Raw genomic sequence first — 22,708 nt, forward strand, 5'->3', positions numbered from 1 at the left:
TTATGCATTAGAAAAATGGGTCTTATTTTGCTCAAATTTCTAGACCAGGTGTTTATCTTTCAGGTTCTCATATGCATTATTGATGATGGTGCGATGGTGCTTGGAGAACACACACACACACACACACACACCCAGGAAATGGGGAAAGGAGACAGAGAAAATTGAATAATTATTTACCCCAGTGCATGCTGAGCTAGCAGTATAAGAGGCATTTTGGGGGACTGAAATTAACAAAATCTACAAAATTAGAAAAATGTTGACCACTTACAAAACATTCCATCCAGTACTGATGGCACAGAAAGGGATGTGAAAGAGAGAATCCCACTTGCGATGCTACACTCTGTGGAAGTGGGTATCTGTCCACTTCGGCTCTTCCTCAGAGAATAAATACACTCTGAGCCGCCCTGGTGAAGAGGCAGCATCCTTGCTTCCCTGATATTAAGACTTACTGAGCTGTGAGAAAGAACTGGGCATACTATAAAACAGAAAGGCCCTGAAGTCAAAAATCTTGGGTTCTGGTCCTGCTTCGCTGTTTCTTAGTTCCTTAGACTGGACGTATTTTTTTGAGCTTCATCTATTGAACAGGATTATGGTACTTCGCCTTGTGATATAAAAGGCATGTCATCATTCCAGCGATGGACTCATTCACTCGTTGAACCCGAGAATAGTATGGGCAGGTTGGGGTTTGGGAGAGAAAAAGGCTATAAGGATAGTGCACTGTGACATGTGAATAGCCTATTAGGACCACAGAGGAGATAATGACTAGAGTCAGCCAGGAGGAGCTGGGAAAGCTTCACCTCAAACGTGAGCATCTACAGGAAGGTGAACAGGAGGACCTAAGGTTGCTCAGAGTCCCAGGCAGATACAGTAGTCCTCCCTGATCCGCGCTTTCACTTTCCGTGGTTTCAGTTGTCCATGGTCAACCGTAGTCTAAAAATATTACAAGGAAAATTCTAGAAATAAACAGTTTGTAAGTTTCAAATTGCATATCATTCTTAGTATGATGAAACCTTGTGCTGTCCTGGTCCGTCCCATTTGGGACATGAATCATCCCTTTGTCCAGTGTGTCCACGCTGTACATGCTCTCTGCCCCTAACCCCTCAGTAGCTCTCAGTTATCAGACTGACTGTCACGGCACCACAGTGCTTGTGTTCAAGTCACCCTTATTTCATGTAAAAATGGCCCCCAAAGCACAAGAGTAGTGGTGCTGGCAATTTGGATATGACTGGAAGTGTTCCCATCGAGTGAAAGGTGAGTACGCTACGATAAACTGTTTTGAGAGAGAGAGAGAGAGAGAGAGAGACCACATTCACATAACTTCTATTACAGTGTATATTGTTATACTCTTCTATTTTCTTATTGTTGTTAATCTCTTACTGTGCCTATTTTATAAATTAAACTCTACCACTGGTATGTACGCATAGGAAAAAGCATAGTCCATACAGGATTCGGTACGATCCATGGTTTCGGGTGTCCCTGGGGGCCGGGGAACGCACCCCCCATGGATAAGGGGGACTCCTGTATAATGGGTAAGAAAGCGTTAAGGAAAGAAAAGCACCACACAAATGCTGGCTCCTCTCGAGCCCTGCTCAAGAACAGTCGAAAAAAGAAACGTTAGCTAACATCTTCTATGAGGCTTTTATGTGCCAGGTGTTATGTACTTTCGCATATACTTTTTCGTTTAAATCTCAGAACCACCACATGAAATCATTGTAATTTGCTCCTTTTGTTTCCAATACGACAATTAAGTTTTAGAGTGTGAAATCCTAGTTTAGGTGAGGGATTTGAACCTAAATGGGTCTATCTACAAAACCATGTTCTTTCTAGTCCACAGCTGCCCTTCTGAAACCCTAAGAAAATTACTAAGTACACTCCCTTAGACCTTAAGCATCAGGTGAGGACTCAGTTCAGCAATAAGCGTTTGTGACGGAAATTCCAGGGAGAGTAATGAACACGAGTGCTGGTGAGCTCAGCCCCACCAGGGTCGGCTCTGTCATTAGCAGGATTTATGTTTATTGAATTTGCTCGATTTATTAGGTGAAAGAGATCAAATTGCTTAATGTTCAATTAAATTGTACTTGTTGAGAACAGGGAAGTAATGAAGTCTAAAGTCTTGGCAGGGTTTACCTTCTGTGGGACTCCTGTAAATGTTAATGCTCTGAGGAAACTCGTGGGCCACAGACCCATCCAGCTCCCCCACCCAACCTCCACCTACTGCTGCCCCCCTCCCAAGTTCAGCCACGCCCAGCATTTCCCATCAGACTGCTGTTTACTTAGCCAGACTCTAACTGAAAAGAAAGATTTGTTGGGTCTGAATGCCAAAACATGAAGACTCGCTTTGCTTTCTAAAACCTGGATTCAAATTTTATATACTTGTAAGAGTATTAAATTATGCTGCACATGAAAACCTTAAAATAATGATTGATAACTTATGAATGTCTTATTAGAAATTACATGAAAGGTTCTCCCCATTTCTAAATATATAGGGGTTTGGAAATATATCATTAGGCATTACATTCAGACAACCTGAAGAAATTAGGAATGAGGTAACCTCTAACATTTGATAAGAGACAAAAGTAAACAATATAATAAGAAACAAAGAGGTAAATAATAGGAAAGGTCACCGTGTTAATTTTCTAAACTCATCTACTCTATATTTTTTCTATCTGCAAGGACAGATAAACCATTTCCTCCTCTCCTGCTTTTTCGGTACTGCTCTGAAGTGACAATCTGAGAATTCGAGAATTAGGAAAAATAAGTAAGTGTGCATAACACATAAGGAACGCATTTTATTTTTTCTATTTTACTTTTTGCATTAACCAAGTAAGATTTATTTTAAAAGTGGAGCTAAGTGTGTGCTTAAGAATATGGTGGGGGCGGGGGGGGCGGATGTTGTACATCATAGCAGATGTACTAAATGCCAGTGAACTGTTCACTTAAAATTTTCATTTTATGTTATGTGAATGTCACCTCAAAAAAAAAAAATCAAGAGAAACAAAAAATATACGGGAAAACTTTTATATATATTAAGTCTGGAGTTCATCTAACTTCTCTATTTTTAATAAAATGGGGAAACTAGACTAGTTGATGTTTGAGGTCTTTTCTAGTTTACATATTCTGTGATGCTAAATAGAAGATTTTTACTATTAGGCTGAAGGACACTTTGTCAGTGAAACTGTGGCTCTATTATGAGGTAACCACCACTAGAGGATGCTATTGCCTTTGGGTGGTGCTTACCTGGATGTTTTCAGAATGACTGACATGGAATTTAACGCATTGTAAAGCATGGACAGTCTCTCATTCATTTTTCTGCTGGGGAAACTGAGGTCCAGAGAAATCTAATAATATTCCAAAAGTCGAGTTAGGATAAATTCTCAAAATATAACATTTTCTTTTAGTAAAAACAATAAATTACTAAATTATAAGGGTAAAGATAAACGTGTTTTAAAGTATGTTATTTTAATCTTATTTTTTAAAGTTTTTGAAGCAGAGAAAGCTATATTAATATTTATTCAAAATTCTGGATTAATATTCACAGATGGAGACCTCAAGGTTATGAGATAAAGATATACTGCTGAATTCATTATTATCTGAAGAACAAGTTCTGGGTATTTAACGTAATATTAAAGTAACACTAAACATAGTCGATGTGATTATTAAATATGTCTTCCATTCAATTATAAGAAATAAGATAACACTGCAAAACAAAACTGAACTATTTTAAGATCCCTATCTGAGTTTTAAGATTTTCTCATATATTGTTATTTATCTTAATCTGAAATGAATCTCTCGTTACCTTCTCTTGATCTACTCAGAATCATAGGGTGCTAGTAGCTCTTCCTTCTGACACTGATTTCTTTGGCTATCCTTTGTAGGTGCTCATAGATTACATTTAAATGATATTTTCTAGAGTTAAGCAGTGCGCCACCGGCACAACTGTTCACAATGGCCCTGCCGGCCGCTGAGACTTAAAGCTCAGCAGGCAGCATAAAGAAGGCATTGTCGTGTCTGTAGCTTCTCAGTGAGCTAACCTTTTGTAGTTTGCTTCTTTTTTAAGATATTGGCTACTGATGATGGGCAAAACAATGATCTCCCCAGCTTCTGCTCTTTGCAGATTTGTGTCAACACAAAGACAAGAATCTGGTAGCTTTCTAAGCACCGTCTAGAACTTTTTCTCCCAATTACAAGAGGCACAATCTGTCTGCTGCATGAAGGGACAGTACATAAACTTTCCCTTACCCCACCTTTGCCAGGCTTGTCTGCTCTGGCCACGAGGTCCACGTTTAAAAGACATGGGCAGCCAGTGGCTTTATTCTAGTATAGTTGTCTTATAAGAGAAAAAAAAGGTCAAAATAAATACAACATTATTTGAATTCAAAACCTCAAATACAGAACAGAGCTTTAAATAATAATGGACAGTGATTTTCTCATAGTCCCACTCATAGTTCATTCTTCTTAGAGGACATTTCAACTACTGCTATCACAACAGCAATAAAATTTAAAATATGTGAAAGTAAAATTTCCACGAAAGAGCAAATCACCTGGAAAAAAATAACATTGACTAGGCAATTTCTAGAAAACTGAATGCCTATTTATAATCTCTGATTTCAAGGGAGAATATTTAAACTGCTAAAAATTTTATTTTTGAGATAGATCGGATTGCTTGTTAAGTAAAAATAAAAGTGTTGTTTTGGTGATCAGGTTGTTTATTTTACACGCATGTCTTAATTTCTCTACTTTGGCTCTAAATTAGATTCTAACAGGACATCAGTGCAATTATAATCATAATGAAATTTATTCCCTATTCAGAATATTTTATATAGCAGAGCATGGTCAAATTCTTTCTTAGCATGTCAATGTGGTATAGCTTTCAGAAAAATAAGCACTGAATAAAACTGACATCCCAAAGTCTAAAATTTCAGAACTGCTCACCATACCAACTGGAAATCTTTCCATCAAATGCCCCACATTTAACTGTCCTTTAATTGTCATTGAGGGCACTGAGACAATAGTTTCGACTAGTTCTCAGAAAGTTAATGCTTGGGTTTGCAGTTTAGCAAGGTCCACTGGTCCTCTCGGTTGCCTCACCTTGACTCCAGGGACCTGAGTTTGGGAATTGCAGTTTGTTCTAAGACACTCCAAGTTCTGTCTCCAGCAGCTTAGCAGGAAATAGAGTCGGTGTTTCCCTCTATGGGGGTTAGATTTTTGTTTTCTTTATAACTTTCCCTACTCTAAGGCAAACCATGTTCCTTCTGTTTTTAATCAATGATTAAATGTGATCATAACTTAAATGTGACTGACTTGCCCATTGCTTCCTCTTCCTCTAATGCAGCAGTCCCAAACCTTTTTGGTTCCGGGGACTAGTGCTCCTATGAGAATCTAATGCCTGATGATCTGAAGTGGAGCTGAGGCGGTGATGCTAGCGCTGGGGAGAGGCTGCAAATACCGATGAAGCTTTGCTTGCTCACCAGCTGCTCACCTTCTGCTGTACAGTTGGCTTCCTAACAGGTCACGGATCTGTATGGTCCACCACCTGGGAGTTGGGGACCCCTGGTCTAGGGCATCTGCCAAAGACAAGGTTGTTTTAAAAACCCACATTGTAGCTTCATTTCTAGTATTTTTCCTCTGATGTTCTGATCCCTTTTTGCATCTGGCTCTTCCGTCATTCATTCCTGTTTACTTATGCCCTTTCACAAGTCTGTATCTCTTTCCCAGTCTGGTCAAGAGGTCCTGACCTGCCGTAACAGTCCTGTCCAGCGATACGTATCTGACCTTTTCCCTATCCTTCTTTCTCCAGTGTATGTCTGGAGAGGAGAAAGAACAACGTTTAGCTCCAAACTGAAAATTAAAGCCCTTCCTTAAGTGTGTGTTTGTATAGGATGGTAAAGGGGGGTGGAGAAGGTCCATGAAATACAAATATTTTCTTTAACTAGTTCTCAACCTTTTTCTCAAATCCAGTTGTGATGGCTAATTCCAATAGGTCATGGGGTGCCCAGATGTAGTTTGTCAAACATTATTTTGGGTTTTTCTGTGATGGTGTTTTTGGATGAGACTAACATTTAAATTGGTAGATCGAGTAAAGGAGACTGCCATCCGTAATGTGGGTGGGCCTCATCCAATCAGCTGAAGGCCTGAATTGAACAGAAAGACTGACCCTCCTTTAAGTAAGAGACATTTCTCCAGCCCACTGCCGACTGCCTTCGGACTTCATCGTCAACTCTGGCTCTTCCTGCCTGACGGCTTTTGACCTGGAACCCTGGCTCTCCTTGAAGCTCCCACACTACCTCGCAGATTTTGAACTTAGCAGCTTCTATAATCACATGAGTCAATTCCTTATAATGAGGGAATGAATGAATGAATCAATCTCTTCCCTATTGGTTCTGTTTTTCTGGAGAACCCTGACTAATACACCAGTTTACTTTACAGGGACCAGGAAGTGTGCCATTAGTCCAAGCCGTCAGTGTGGCATGGAATCTTGAAGGTGTGAACACATCCCTCGAGGAAAAGACACTTGATTCTTGAGGGGAGTCACGTGTAGTTGGAGAAAAGCTTTTGTTAATTTTATCTGCCCTATTATTCTCTTGAGAGCCACTGCACTAAAAATCCCATGTCCTTCAACACTCTTCCATCCCTCATCATCTTTGATTTGTGCCTCCTTTCAAAGAGATTTCTAACACTGTATAACAAGGTTGCAGTGGGGAACAGTCATTAGCTCTATGTTTCCTGGAATAGGATTTGATTCATAATCACTGCTAACACCTACGAAGCATTTACTATAATCAAACATCTCACTGTGTTATCACATTTAACCCTCCAACGATCCTGAGGCACATGTTGCTGTCACCGCCATTTTAGAAATGAGGAAAGTAACATGACGATCCCCTGAAATCACAAAGCTCGATGTGCATAATTCACTTTATAGCAAGAAAAGTATTTTCACCCCTTTCGGGGGTGGGAAGTGCAAGGGAAAGCTTTCTAAAATAAATAAAAGAATCTTTTCAAAAAAGAGACACTGTAAATAAGCTTACTTGCAATCCCATGTGGTGTCCAATATAATCCAGGGCCATGGATCCTAAGAACTAAGTCCCAGTGGAACTGGGCCACTTACCACTGAGACTCTGTGTACAGCGTACTCGTCCTGTGTGCCGGCATGGGAGCCACTCCATTTAGGAGACCTTTTCTCTTTTTCCAGTTTGATTTTGATTCTCCACTGTAGTTTATTAACAGCTACACTTTCTTTAATCATAGTGTTCAGGATCTATGATCAACATGATAAATGCTTTTGTACTCAGAGAGTATTAATTACCATAACCTCACAAAAGAGTTCTCAACTTTGGCTAAAGGAAACTGAAGTAACTTGTCCAGTGCAATTGACAGAAGCAGTGCCAAAAGCAGGACGAGATCCCTGGGCTGCCTAAAAAAGAAGGCGGTGACCACGCACTGTGCCTCACACGCAGGGTGTTCCAAAGTTATTATTAACATTTTTTGGAAACATATTTCTTGGAAAAGCCTTTAAACCATGACTGCTGAAAGGCCTTTTGCAACCACTGCCCAGTTACAATATTTGTTCAAGTTTAGTCCATGAGTCAAATCCCTGTCTTCCTTCACACCTCCAAGGGTATTATGAAACTTACACTGAGATCTTCGGGAACACATAAGAGCCATGCGTGGATATGGAAGAAATCACTAGCTCAACTGCTCAGAGGCAGATTCCAAGTTCTTTAACTTTAGTAAAACCTTATGAACAAATGGGGTGGGGGGGGGTAGAATAGCTGTTAGGAAGTATTCAAAAATTGTGTATCATAGCAAATGGGAAATTTATTGTATAAGGGTATCATCTGTACACTTAAATGAGACAATATTTAGGAATAAACTAATTTAGCAATACAACATAATTGTATGGGATGTTAGATTTACAGAATTAATTTTAAATTTCATGCAAATACAAAGTGTACATCTGTTTCAAAGTTTGTTGCCTACTACATAGTAGGTGGTCAGTAAAAAATGAAATGAAGGAATATGTAAATAACTTAACTAAAACTGTAACATGTAAACTATAAATAATTTAGATTGCATTTCAGACATGGTTCTTACTCTGAAATGCACCTTGTATATAATAGCTTACTAAGCATGCTGTTCTTTGTATTGTTTAAAAATAAGATTTAGACATAATTCTGTATTGCGATCTATAGATATGCCTCCTTTAAAAAAAAAAGTCTGTACAGTATTTTCCACTGTATGTATGCACCAAAAATTATCAACCAATTCCCTACTGAGAGAATTGATTTCAAATTTTTCTTATATTTTTCTTCCTGGCAGTCAAATACAGGATAATCTGTATTCCCAGAACTAGGATTTTTGAATCAAACATATCTATATATCTATATCTTCAAACCGCTCTCTCAGCAAAATAGAGAAGACTTATACCTCTGCATTCTGATCAACACTAGTGTTTTACAAAACCTTTTAAACATTTGCCAATTTCTTTTGTGGCACGTCAGTTTTCCTGGAGATTTTTTTTAACCACTCTCACCTTTCCATGCCCAACTTTCATCAGAAATACGTAAGGTTAAAACACCTGTGATGCAATACATTATACCACCAGTAGGTGACACTCTCCCAACACACTAAGTGTCCCAGAAAGAAAATTTCCTGGCTTCAAAGTTTTAGATCAAGACTTTCTCAAGTCTTTATGTTCAATTTACATACAATAAGTCTAATTAAGTGTAATTATTTTAACGAGATAACCACAGGCACTGGGATCCCTGGATACTTTAGATTCCAGTGTTCAAATGTGTCTGATTTTCTTTCATTTGCAAGTAAACAAGTATTTATTTCCCTAAGATAATGGCATCCTACACATCTTATAATCCATAGATACATTTTCCCAAAAATTTAAGTTTATACTTCTAAGAGAATTAATAAATAGAAAACATTAAAAATTTATTTTCAATAAGTGCTAGGGTTGCCAATGGTTTTATTTACTGAGAACTGCTGACTTGTTCTAATCTATTAATGCATCAAATATATATTATCTATTATGCCCACCAACTCTGACACAGAGTCGATGAAACATCACCACTCATTTGCTGCCTAACTCTAAAGATGTGGTTTTTCTCTTCTCTAAGCATACAATGCATGAGGAAATTTAAAAACCTCAGCTTTAATTTTCACTTGGTTACTTTTATATTCTCATGGATACCATTTATCTGAGATGAGCTCTGAGACTTTGGGGCAAAAGGGACCGGAGTTACACCGAAGTGGGTAAGATGCATGGAGTTGAGCCAGGCTGCCTGGATTTGAATCTGCTACTTACTGGTACGTGACCATGACAGGTAAAAAATTCCTGTGAGTCAGTTCTTACACCTCCTTCAGAGAATGGCTTGTAGAATAACTTAATAGATGGAAAGCATTTTGAACAGTCAGCCTGGCACTGTGCTGTGTACATGCAATCTATCATCGTTTTTTATTATAGTTGAGATCCAGAAAAACCCAGCTACAGAAAATCCAGTAAACTCTACATTCACCAAAGATGTCAAAGTTCTGATAGTCCCATGATTTTCTTCCAGCGTGGCACTAAAAATTCCCAGAAATGTCAAGCAATAAGTACCCTCTCTCATTCATTATGTGGATATGATGGTTGCTTTTCCTGACTTGGTTTTCCAAATAGCTTTTTCTCTCAGAAGCTGGCATGTTATCATGATGAAGGGCTCAGATCTGTGGGTCCTCCCAAAGTGGGTCAGCCCCTCCCCCCAAATCTTTTTAAGAGAGGGCAGGATTAGATGGCACTGAAAGGGGAAGAGGAGGCAGGAACAAGAATAAGGGAACCGAGGCCTCCAGAGGTCGAGGAAGGGCGGCTGTCAGTACAGGACACCTCTACAAAACTGACTACTGTTGCATCTGCAGTGCCACCTGTAATGGTCTAGAATCTTCTAATGCCTGGTCTGGCCTCCAAGACTTCAGTGGAGGATTGAAATGAAATCCTAAGCAACCCCAGAACTGTACTGAAATATACAACCATGCAATTCTCCTCATGTAAAGTTACTCTGACACAATCCATCACCCTCCATTCATCTTCCCTGCATGTGGTACGGTCCATGAGATGCCATCTGACTTCAGAGAACACTGTTTAAGGAGCCGCTCCTACCTCCTCCAACTACCAGTATTCACAGACGTAGTCACTGCCTTAGCAAGAATTAGTGCCCATGACCTACTGGACCAGAAGTGTGAAAGCCTAGTCTGGAGCCAAAACTTTACTTTACACTGCACTTTAATGCTCAAAGCTGATGACAAGTGCTGCGATTTATTCCTCAAATTCCTCCAGCACTGTTTCCATCAGTAACTAATTGTTCCCCAAAGCAGTGGTGTGCTCCTAGGGAAACTGGAAGGTTCAGTGCCTGACGCGCTGGGATGAATCCATCCAGTGCTTAGACTAACACAAAGACAATCGTGTCTTTCTCAACTATCAAGATACCCACAAATGGGATATTTAAAAGGTTTAACGACAGAAATTATAAGCATATCAGTTTTAAAATTCACAAATTCTTTGCTTCCTCTTTGATAAAAGTAGTAAGAACATTAAAGTCAGTTTTAATAAAATCAAGCTGGATTGCTATCAGATGTCTCTAGAACCTTGCTAATGTGGTCTGAGGTCCAGCAGCAGCTGCTTCACCTGGGGACTCGTTGGGAATGCAGAATCTTGCCCACTTCCCTCTACCTTGGAACCAGAATCTGCTTTTGATAAGATTTCCAGGTAATCAACATGCCCATTAACGTTCATGAATCAATGGTCTAGAAGAGAAAGTTTACTATAAGAAACAATTATTTCTGTATTTGTCTACCCTTAATTCATTGTTAGATGCTATTAGGTAATTGTATATTTTATAAGATCTTTGCATTTCAGGTATATTTAAAACTGCATTTGATCTGAGGCACCTAGCAGGAGTAGCGATAGCTGTTAATATCCCCTGAATGCTTACCATGTGTCAGGCACTATTCTAAGTGTTCGTCTATCAACTGATTTAATTGTCACAACAACCCTGTGAGGCAGGTGATATTATTTTCACATGAGAAAAGTGAGACAAAGAACAAGGCTGTTCAGGTAAGACGTTTGCCAAACCAAGAGTCAAACCCAGGTAACCTGATTCCAGAGCCCATGTGTTAATCTTATGCTCTAGCTCTTCTTAGTCTCCATAGTCCAGTAGCAATGTGCTCCACGGGAGGTGGTTTCATGTAGGTATGACCAGGATGTCAGCTGCTAATCACAGGAATGCCAGCTAGGAACAGGACCTCTGGGCAAACTGTTCTTTGCTGTGTACGTCTCTCTGGATTCAGAACAGATGATCCCTAAGTTGACTTCTAGGCCCATCGTTTTCAGGATATAAAAGAAATACTCTTCTGGCTGCCTAATTCCTATACTCCAACTTACATACTTAGAACAGTGCTTTTTTTCTTTTTAATTTATTTTTTAATTTTTTAAAATTGCAGTTGACATTCAATAATGTATTAGTTTCAGGTGCACAGCATAACGGTTAGGCATTTATATGCCTTATGAAATAATCCCCTGATAAGTCTAGTATCCACCAGAACAGTGCTTTCCACGCATCCCCTGGAACCCTGGGGTCCTTCACAGATACCCCAAGAGCCTAGGTGGTTTTTCTCCCAACCAGTCCCCCCAGCATCTCTTATGTTAATAAATTTATATCTTGGAGGGTAAAAATAATAATTCAGTTGACAAAGACAACCATTGTTTAAAAAAATAAAAGACTGAAAACTGCTGACTATATACTAGACATTCTTTCTGGAGAATTTATCATAATTCCTTGCATATATAAACTAGAAAGAGAGTGGCATTGATGCTAAGTTTTTAAAAAATTTGACACATGGTACTATTTTTCCTGATACCCCAAACTCTCCTGAAAATATTATACAGCATATATTTGTTCACATGTATTTGCTCAAATTTATATTTAAAATTTTGTTTTGTAAAATCTCGGTTAAAAATAACTGATGTAATAGTCTAAGATTAATTTCTAACAGCAAAATACTTGAATATTCTTTTAAAAACTTAGTCAATTAAATTTGATTTTCAAAGGCACTGACTTGTCAGATTTACATGCAGTAGATACACGCAAAGCCTTTCATAGAAGAGTTTCCATAACAGCAAGCATAGCACAACCCAAATGTCAGGGTTGTGAGCAAAATATGTACAAAGCTGCTACAAATCAATAAGAAAGAGAGAGTCCAACAATAACAACAACAACAACAACAAATGGGCAAAGGACATAATAAATCACTGACAAAGCAATACAAATCACCTGTAGACATGGAAAAGATGCTAACATCCCCTAGAAACAGAGATGCATGTAAGATACCCTTCTCACCCATCTGAAAAAAACAATTTTTAAGACTGAGTGGTAGAAGGGTATGAGGCACAAGGCATTTTGAACACTGCCAATGTGAGTGTAAACTTGTACAATATTTTTGGAGAGTAAATTTAAAGTGCACATACTTCCTGACTCGGTATTTTCATTTGTAGGAATTTTCTTACTGGGGTGCCCCTGTAGGTATATATAGGATACATACGTCAAAGTTCAATGCAGCACTGTTTATAATAAAAAAAAAAAAATCAAGACTGAGGCTGGGTGAGGCAAGGCGGGGGGAGTGGGAGGACAGACTCCCCCGATGTCCAGTGCTGGACGTGAGGAAATAAAACATGGCCCATCCATAAAGCAGAGTCTATGCAGCCTTTATCTCTCATCAATTCTAAGATAGCACAAGTTGCAAAATGCATCCTGATATAAAAAAAACGTTAAAACGTGGGGAAAAACGGCTTGCGGCCGCTTTTAGATGCCCCAATTTCAGCGATGAAAACAAAAAACACACTGTGACTTAGATCGATGATACAGAGTTCGGTTTTACATATTCTCTTAAATATAAATATATGACAATAACTAATATAAATATGAATATATAACAATGCTTAATGTATAAGAAAAAGGCTTGGCTGTTAACAAACCAGCCGTTAAGACTGAACATCTTTAAGGTGCAGAGATGAACTGTGAAGGAGTAAGTAGGAGGGGGACATAACATCTCTGATGATTTTTTTTAGAAGGAATATATGTTATTTTCGAAAAAATTAAATAAAAAGTGCTTTGCAGAAAAACAGAGTTGAGGTATTACAGCGTCCTGAGAGATGGTTCAAGACCCACAGTACCCACCCCCTATGGATTTCCTTTCCTTCTCCTTGGGGCAGCTGCTTCCAGGGACAGAGGCAATAGTAATGCTAAGAATGCAAACAACAATAACAATGCTAATAATAGTAATGCTAACTCCCTGTGCTCCTGCTCTACATACATCCTCCCAGGCCTCACAAAACAGATGGCTCCGTTTCTGCAGATGGGCTGCTGCACTGGGTGACGTTAGTCTTCCTGAGTCACGCATCTGCCGTGGGCAGTCCTGGATTCCAGACCCAGCCGGTGTTGCCCCAGAACCTGCCCTCTTTCCATCACTGGGATACCATCACCGCCATCTTTTCTTCATGTATTTGCTCTTTATCCTTTGCTATTCCTTGTCCTTTTATGGCATCACCAATTTCTTTTTTAATGCTACATTGGTTTTACTTTATTTCCAAGCTGCAAAGCTAATTTATGAAATAGCTTCAAAGTTGCATTCTAATTAAATTAACTAAAAATGTATGCGTTTCCTCATTTCAAGGAATTCTTCCCCCTCTTGACCATTCTGAGAATTTGTCCATTATAAACTCACTTTACATGCATGCATCTTCCTAGCTTTAACACATTGATTTTACAGTCAAAGACAGAATGATACATCAAACAGTTTCAAGGGCTTTCCTTTGATAAGCAGTAAGTAGCTACAGTGGTGAGAAAAGAAATATGCAATCAGTACACAACCCAATAGTCACCAAAGAGCCAGGCCCGGGAGCCTGGAGTCGGCACCTTCTGGCCTGCCCCCAACATGAAGAGGGGGGATGAAATCAAAAGCTTAGTCTGTTGCATTCTCTCCATTCAACCAAAGGCTCACGCCCAGATCTAAAACTTGAAAGATTTGTTCAAATACGTTTTCACTTATTTTCTATAGTTCTCCTTTATTGTCCTAACCCCTTCCTTCACTTTCTCACAGATTGGCATAAAAATTTCGAGATTTTGTTTACAGTGTCTAATTTTTTTTATAGTCTCTAATACTTTTCGCTCTATGTAGATCTTCTGTTAGAAATGAGAAGGGCTGTAGAAAAAAATGAAGTATCAGGAAACATAAATTCTAAGGACCTCTGCTACCAATTGCTAAGTTGCGTGTTTCTTTGGGTCATTTATCATTCTTTGGGGAAAGGGAATGAGGGTTTCAAAAATTAATGAAAGCGTCTGAATTGGAGGTAAACCAGAAGCCAGATGTTTATGCAATCCTGCTCTTCCCCTGCCTACACACATATACGTCTGGTGTAAGTCAGATATAAGGAGTAAAGGTGAAGATATACAAGTAAAAGAAAACTGTCAGGCTGCAAAGGAAGTGAGAAGAACCTGTTCTCAAAGGCCTCCAGCAGAAAGAACTGGATAAGGACTCACCAGAATCTTTCATGGGGCAGAGGGCACACTGCATACCCCAGGCCTCTCCATACAAACAGCAGCACTCAGTGTAAGTCGTCTGCTTGCCAACAAGAGGCCGGCTACACACATACTCCTCACTCAGATGTCCCCAGCACAGATCTTGGTAGACATCGGTTTCTTCGATTTGTTCTGAAAGGAAAGACATGGTTCCATGACAAGTGCACTGTTATTTCTATTTCATGAACACTGTGGTGGAAGCCAGCAAGTCTCAAAGTTTCCATCCCTATTTCCTGTTTCTAAGATTGACGTCCAAGTAAAAGTCTGAAGCCAGCCTGGTCTTTCCATGGATTGAACCTCTGCCATCTCCAACAGGATGACATTCCATCAGCTCAAATTCGACCTGTCCATTATGTTCAAATTATATCCTTTCCTCTATAGCTCCCATCATCACATAAAATACCCCACTATCTTGCCTAGATTTCATAATCCCGATGGACTTGCTATTCCTTCAACCTTTGTGTTTTCACATTTACTCCTCTGTCAAATCCTACCATTTCTTTCTAGATAACATTTTTTGGATTCAGGCTTTCTCACCCATTTCATCTGCCAAAGCCTTGGACTAGTGACACTTTACCTTGGAGTCTTCAATCCTAACGTTTCTACCTTTCCGTTGACTTCATCCAAAGTTGTCTCCTGATGTGATGTCACCGGGGAACAACAGGGATTCCTATCAATGGACTTCACGGCTCTTCACCTCCTTGTTGAACTCCACCCTCTGTTCTGCCCAGGCTCATCTATGTCCTTCAGTGCCATCTAGGAAACCTAAGTATCTTCCCCTGAATGTACATCTTTCTTATCTGCCTTTGAGAGTTAAGTATGATCAATTTAACTCTTGAGGGATGGAACAGCTCTGCCACCTGCTCAGCCACTCCATCCTCTGTCGTCCATTAAATGACTATGTTCAGGGTATTAAAACTCCCACAGACTGATGATATGCATCTTATGATTTTTCTCATCATCTCATTTTAATTATTTCCAAATACCCAAGGAATCAATTTTTCTTTTTTCCAATAGCTCACATTTCAGTCAAAAGGAAAACTTTATGACATTTGGGCAGGCTTGCATTTTCCATCCGAACATACCATGTGATTCAGTTGGTCGTATACATCTTTTTTCTGAAGCATCCAGGACCATTGGATGGGTACAGAAGCAGTTATAAGAACCTTCTGTATTAATGCACTGGCCATCAATACAACTGTTGGGGTCTTGACACTCATCCATATCTTAAGAGAAAAACAATTATTAAAGAAAATCAGCATTCAGTTGTACTTCATACACTTACCAAAGTTTATACACTGCTAAATTGAGTCCAGATTCCAGGGGCCACCACATTTTAATTAACTACACATTATCATCCAAAAGAGAAGAGCTCTGACTATAAAACTGTGAAGTTGTATTGAGCGGAAAAATAATGTTGCCCTGTTGCTGCTGATATTAAATATGGAAAGAAAACATTTAAGAACAGGATATGCTTAGAAATTTAAGATAAAATGCCTCGTTATGACAGTTTTCAAGTTATTTCCTTTTGCTATGATTTTCTGCCTAGCGTATATGGTTTTCCGCTTAAGCATGAAAGTCTGGGTCAGTATTTAAAAAATGACTTTCACTCGCATGGTATGAGTGATGAAATAGGAGGTTCCCCAGACCAAAAATGACCTGAATTATAATTGCACACTGAATATTAACTCTTTGTTTGAAATCTATTCAAATAGTAGTATGGAAGGTTTTTTTATTTTCTTAAACCTTGCTCTAGAAAAAGAGTCATAAAACATTTACAGATCTTTTAACACATGATTTAGATTCAAAGAAACTGTTTTTACGACACAACCTTACTTTTTTCTATCCACATAGTTTCACAGCACACTATATTCTTTTAAAACTTACCAAAGCATTGCAGTTTGACGGGATCATAGTATGTCCCTTGCTTACAGTAGCATTCATAACCAGGCTGAGTATTCAAACAGAAGCCATTTTTGCAGATTTCTTGTCCAAAGAGTAGGCATTCATCCGCATCTATGGGGGAAAAAAACCGAGCAACAAAAAGAGAAGTTAGTCTTTCAGTTAAAAAGAAGAGTCTAACCAATACTGGGCTTCACATTAGACACTGTAATATTTATATTCTAAAGAATCTTAAAGACACAGCAACATAAAATTCTTAAATTAGGACTAATTCACAGAGGTAGAAGCACAATTAGGTTTGTCTGTGATATTTGAGGAACAAGGCCCAAAACATTATGAGAGAAGGTATATTTTTAAATATGGTTTCTGGAATGCTACCTAGTATTTGATGAAATAGTCTATGAAATTCTCCCATGGCACCAACAATATTCTCTGAAGACTATGCCTTTTAAGAAATGTGCTTTTCTATAAATGTGTATTTTGGCCCATTAACTAGTTGAAACAAAGGAAACAAAGAATAATATGATGGAATTTGGCAGAAGTCTTCTTCATTGATGATAATGATGAGCTAATGAAAGCACAGTGGCTAAGGCTGTTGGCAGACCATTCCTCCACAGAATTAAGAGTGCTTACCATCTCCTACATCTCAGTTTATTCAATGGTAAATTTAAAATAATAGGAATATCTACCTGATAGGACTGAAAGGATTAAATGATAGGAAATCCACATACAGAATTCAGTATACTCTCAAAAAGTGTTACCTATTGCTTTAACTGCTATTATCATCATCGGTTCTTGTATTTTAGAGCTAATGTCATCTAGTCCTCCTTTTAAAAACTGAAGATGCCACAGATGAATTGCTCAAAGTTATACAGCCGGAAAATGGCAAAATCAAGTCCATAATATATGGACTGTTTGGATCTGAATCTAATATTCTTCTAACCATTTACAGCACTGCTAAAACAGGGGGAAGAGGAATTTTTCTATAAAAGAAAGGATAACTTTGTGGTGAAATTGGGGCTTCGTTCCATAATATAAAGTCAGATTTAACTACATCCCTGCAAAAACATAATATATGATATTTGTGAACTTGAAAAACCATTAAACACATATCATCAACCAAGTCTTGTTATTTAATTGGACTAAATCGTAGATGTATTTTAAAAACACACATGGAATTTCTTATCCAGCTACTGAATTATACCATATTATTAAAACACGAGTTTTCCAAAAAAAAAGGATGAGCAATAAAAAATGTTTTTGGTCTGTTTTCCATCCACTTAGCAGTTTTCAATATTAAATTTTACAGAAAAAAAAATCACTTTGTATATAAAAGGCCTTAATATCTCTATCGTGGAAATGTCAAAAAGTGAGCTGTTAATGAGGAAATATTCATACATGTGGTTTAAATTTCACCAAAATAAAAAGGCTGCATATTTATTTTAGAATTAGAGATTAATGGCATTAAATGTATAAAACACATCTACTTTTGCTTTCTTCTTTTTCATTCCTTATTATGAATCTGTGGCCATTATTAGTAAAAGGTCCTAGACACAGTAGGATGAGTTCTAAAAAAGCAAGAATTTTAACTTTGTTGATGACCTTTTAAAACATGATGACGGTCAAATTTATATGGTCCTAACATATGACTTTTAATATACTTCTGGAATAAAAGAATAAATGCATCAAATACAGAATTTTGTGTTAGATACTTTTACATATATTCTCATTTAATTCTCACAAGTTTTGAGGCATTATTCCTATCTCAGCGATGGAAACTCAGAAGGTAAGTGACCCTCACACAGCCGTACGTGTCCCGATTCCTGAGCCACCCAACGCTCTACTCAGAGTCCACAGGAGCTTTCTTCCAAAGGTAGAATTAAGTTAATCAGTTTCCAGGGCTCAGAAGAATTCTAGTCTGTCTAACCCAAGCCATGCTTTTACTTGAATGTCTGGCATGCACAAACGTTGCAAGTTCATTACTGCTTGATTCTGACCTTTATAGTTCTCACCGCCAACGTCGTAAGAGGATTCGCCAGTGGGGACAAAACCTTTCCCTCTAGGGCACATTTCAGTGAATTCAGCTGATTTCAGGAGAGACAAGGAAAAAAAGAAGAAGGAAGTTGAAAAAAGAAAAGAACATCAACATCTTCCATGAATGTGTATTTTAAACTCAGTATCGCTTTCTTAGACTCAGTAACTTTAATGCAAATCTTGCCATCTAATTCAGGCAAATAAATTCAGTACAATCTTGCAAATCATGAAGTAGGTACAAATAAATCTAATGATTTCAGAAGTTTACTTGCAATTTCTTATAAACCTTCCTAGTTCACCCATATGCTATTTACCCATGTTTTGATTTACTTCTCCATAACTGTGGTCTCTAGTATTTTAAAGGTTTATTAAGAATCCTTCATGCAAAACCTTAGCTTAAATATGCAATCTCTAGTTAAGGATAATGCTATGTCATTGTTAGTGAAAAGGATTGGTTTTAACTTAAAAATGAGATAGAACTGAATTATCTTTCTGCCAATATATCATATGGAAACCCACTGCAACAGTATACTTGGTGATGGACAGAACTTTATGAGTTCGTATTGAGGTGAAATGAGGGTGATGGTTCCACATCTGAATGAAACTTACTATTAGGTAATCTCACCTCGATTCGAGTATGGCAGCTACCTGTGAATGTCACTATTTCAAAGCTTCGATGCCATAACCAAAATGAGAACATTCTACGACCCGTGGATAGCACACGACCAAACACAAGTGTGAAGCCATCACTTGGCTGATTCTTACCAGTCCCCAAGACCGGGCAGGGGAAGATCTCACAGTTATCTCCCCACCCAGCCCCAGAGGTACAGCAGCATTCTTGCTTGGTGACGTTGGGGGCCAGGACATTATCGCAGAGACTGGCATCGTTGAGATTATAGTAGCATTCTTTCTTTTCTTCTCTGGGTTGCTCCATCTCTACGTCTAAACAGTGAGGAGAAAGTAAAAAGAGTGTTGACAAGACACATCAGCTCTGTCCCACAGCAGAGCAGAAGACACGATGATGATAAAAACCGGATGCGTCAGCAGCATTTCACTTACAGAAAAAGCTGCTTTCCACTTTCAGTGTCGAATTCTTCCATTGCAAGATAAAAATGCACTTGAACCCTGAATTTGGGTGGATTATCTAACACACCCCAAGAGTGTAAATCTGTCAAAACCATTTCCTTTTACATTAACCAATTACTTTATTCTTATAAATTTGCCTTGAGTAGAGTTTCCATATCTACTTTCTTGCCAAACATAGGACCATTCTTTACTGAGCCATAACACCTACTTAACCCAATGAAAATTTTCCCCAACACTTGACCAGAGATGTGGGGCCACACATAATATTTAACCCTTAGGTGGTTAAATATTTGAACCAATTATGCCCCTAATCTTTTCTGAACAGAGAAAAACACCGTAGTAACTTGGAGTCTCTAAAATAATCTTTCATTATTGAAAATCTAACCACATAAATGGCTGCAAATACATGACTTTGAATGTAAATAGTGTGTGGCAGTTTGACTCATGATAAAATTTCAAGGCTGGGTTCTAGTCCAGGCTCAAGTGTGTCCTAGAGGAAAATACATGCTAACAGACTCAGTTTAACTCTCTGTGATAAAAGACAAATAAGGTGATGTGACAGAATACAAATGATGAGAACAAAATCAACCTATTTCCAGATAACACCCAAAATGATTTAATCCCATCAGATTTGAAGCCTAGGAACAAGTTTGTGCTTTTAAAAAAGATCAAGATCAATATTTTGTGACTAGACTTGGCAAGTCAGTCATCTAATCCCTTCCCTACCACATACTATGAAGTTAAAAGACTATGATCCAGTTTGACTTTATTAAGTTTTCATTTTCTGCTGAATTGAATACGAAGCTAACTACCACCAAGACAACTACTTAGATTAATTCTAATACATTTTTTTCATGAGAATGCTGTTTCCAGATTCTTGAACCCAAAGAAACTGTAGGGACAAAGGGAAAACATTTGCCCAGGAGGATAAGACTGTAATGTCAACACTTACCTTCTTTTTGAAGTTGTTACATAATTACATTAGGAAAACGTAAGGAGTTATTTTCACAATAGCTTTCTCTATATTTATTTTGGCAGTGTGAGGTTGACTGTGGAAACTCGATTAATATACCAAACAGCAAAGGTGTTTTTAAAATGTAAGCACATAAAATTCTCTCAGAAAAGCTTTTGCTGTTTCTTTCCTCTTTATGGCATTAAAAACAAGCAAGGCAGAAAACAACCTTTCACATGTATTATTACCCTTAGAACAAAGAGTATCAACAAGAATGTGCAAGACCCCTTGCACACTTGATTATGACTAATTCTCAGATTATTCTGTCTTTGACAGATTTCAGCTTGGACTCTAAGTTGGTGTTAATAGCTGATGACAAATTCAAACCCAGAATAAGTGTCCAGGAAAAAAACTGAAATGCTGATTCCTATGCAGCAGTTTATAAAGTGATTTTAAATCATTTCCTTGTGTGTGAAGTTGGATAAAACCTGCTACATCTCTCATCTCATCTAGCTTTTCCAGCGTGCAGAGGACAGCAATGTGCTTTGTCCACTCACGGCATAGATCACCACTTGTTCATTCTCTTCGGGAGAGGCTTCAATCTCTTACACACGGAATCATTTGGAAAACTAAAGGTAGGTATTTTAAATTGTTATTAAATCAATCATGAACCCTGCAGAACATTTTATAAATTTCTCCCCAACACCTGTGAATAAATTGACACCCTACTACTATTAACAGCTCTGCTCCATTATTTAGTTGGCCTAAAAATGCAGCTAGCTATTAATGAATGTAAAACAGAAATATCAATCAAGTCAGCAACACAACTAGTTTTGCCTATTGAGTTTATAATTTGTGCTAAAAGAGGGCTCAATAACTTTTTGCCCCCTTGTGTAGAAAGTTGTAGGTATGTCATGACATTTAGTGTAAAATGGAATCTTATTCACTAGGATATCACCGAAGGCTGCTATATCCACAGGTAATCAGAAACCACAAGCTCCTGCCTGAGTCAAAGCATGTCGAAAATTATATTAAACACTTTCCTACAATGTTCGTTATACTCATGGCATAGAAACTAAGAAATAAGATAAAATTATCTTTGCTGTTTTTCCTTTTTCTTTACAAGGAAATTCACAGGTTATTGCATAAGGGAAACAATCAATAAAATCATTGTATTATTCTGGTTTTACATTGCTTATTTCAAGTTTTGCTCTTATTTTCTTTCCAAGGATTTGAAAGTTCAATGTTTACACAGCTGAAATTGGGGGTTAGTGAGGCCCTCATCCGTGTTTGGAAAAAGAAGCGAATTCTTTTTTTTTTTTTTTTTTTAAATAACTGGTCCACAAAGGTCATTCTGTGAAAAACTATAATTTTTCTATCTTCCTAACCTTTAAATAATTAACTTCCGAGAGCATTTTTTCCTTTGGGGGAACACTCTGATCAGTAAACAAATGTAATGTAATTTCTTTAAAGAATCTCTATGAGTTTAGGTCACTGCATCAAGGGAGAGATGTTTCTATTGGAAAACAATTTTAAGAAATCAATAGTTATACAAAGTGCCAAGCATTAAAAAAAGACTTTTTTCTTAAATAATTTATGAACAAGATTACCATAATATGTATTTTGTGCCATGGACTTCTGAGAAATATATTACTTTTCCTCCAGCATTTTCAGATTTGATTTTTCAATCTGTATTAAGAAGTTGGCTTAACATCTGCGTATAAATAGCAATTTGTGTATTTTAATCCTGGGGCTATGACTGGCGATAAGAAGTTGAGTTTTTGGACTTTTTACATGTGTTCTTTTTTGGAAGGAATTTTTAAGAGGCCTTTTCATGGGCTCTACAGAGTAACTCCATGAGACAGACAATGCAGTTTCTAAAACATCTTCACTGTCCAGAGAGAAAATTTAGGTTGGGTTTGATGCCCCAGTGCCTAATGCTTTCCCAGACTTCTTCAAAGGGGCTCAGCTTCTTAGCGTCTCAACTAGCAAGAGTTCGTTTTGATTTGTCTTTTTTCATTTCTTTTTCTTCTCTTTGAGACAAATGGGGGTGGGGCAGCAGATAATTCTCGCAGGTGTGGCATTCAGCTGCAGGGTCACTAAGAGCACAATC

General features: G+C 38.0%; 1 protein-coding gene across 17 annotated transcripts in view; it reads right to left on the minus strand.

Annotated features, from left to right (window-relative positions):
• LTBP1 (latent transforming growth factor beta binding protein 1) overlaps positions 1–22,708 on the minus strand; it is a 359,100-nt gene that overhangs the window by 11,264 nt on the left and 325,128 nt on the right. For all 17 annotated transcript variants that reach the window (XM_023537808.1, XM_023537810.1, XM_023537807.1 and 14 more), the window contains 5 exons: positions 19,323–19,499; positions 18,521–18,607; positions 16,509–16,637; positions 15,707–15,847; positions 14,583–14,753 (listed from right to left, as the gene is read on the minus strand). In XM_023537808.1, the coding sequence (XP_023393576.1) occupies positions 14,583–14,753; positions 15,707–15,847; positions 16,509–16,637; positions 18,521–18,607; positions 19,323–19,499 (705 nt within the window). The remainder of the gene's footprint in view (positions 1–14,582; positions 14,754–15,706; positions 15,848–16,508; positions 16,638–18,520; positions 18,608–19,322; positions 19,500–22,708) is intronic.

Source organism: Pteropus vampyrus, unplaced genomic scaffold, assembly GCF_000151845.1.
Source record: "Pteropus vampyrus isolate Shadow unplaced genomic scaffold, Pvam_2.0 Scaffold200, whole genome shotgun sequence".
Taxonomy (NCBI): Eukaryota; Metazoa; Chordata; class Mammalia; order Chiroptera; family Pteropodidae; genus Pteropus; species Pteropus vampyrus.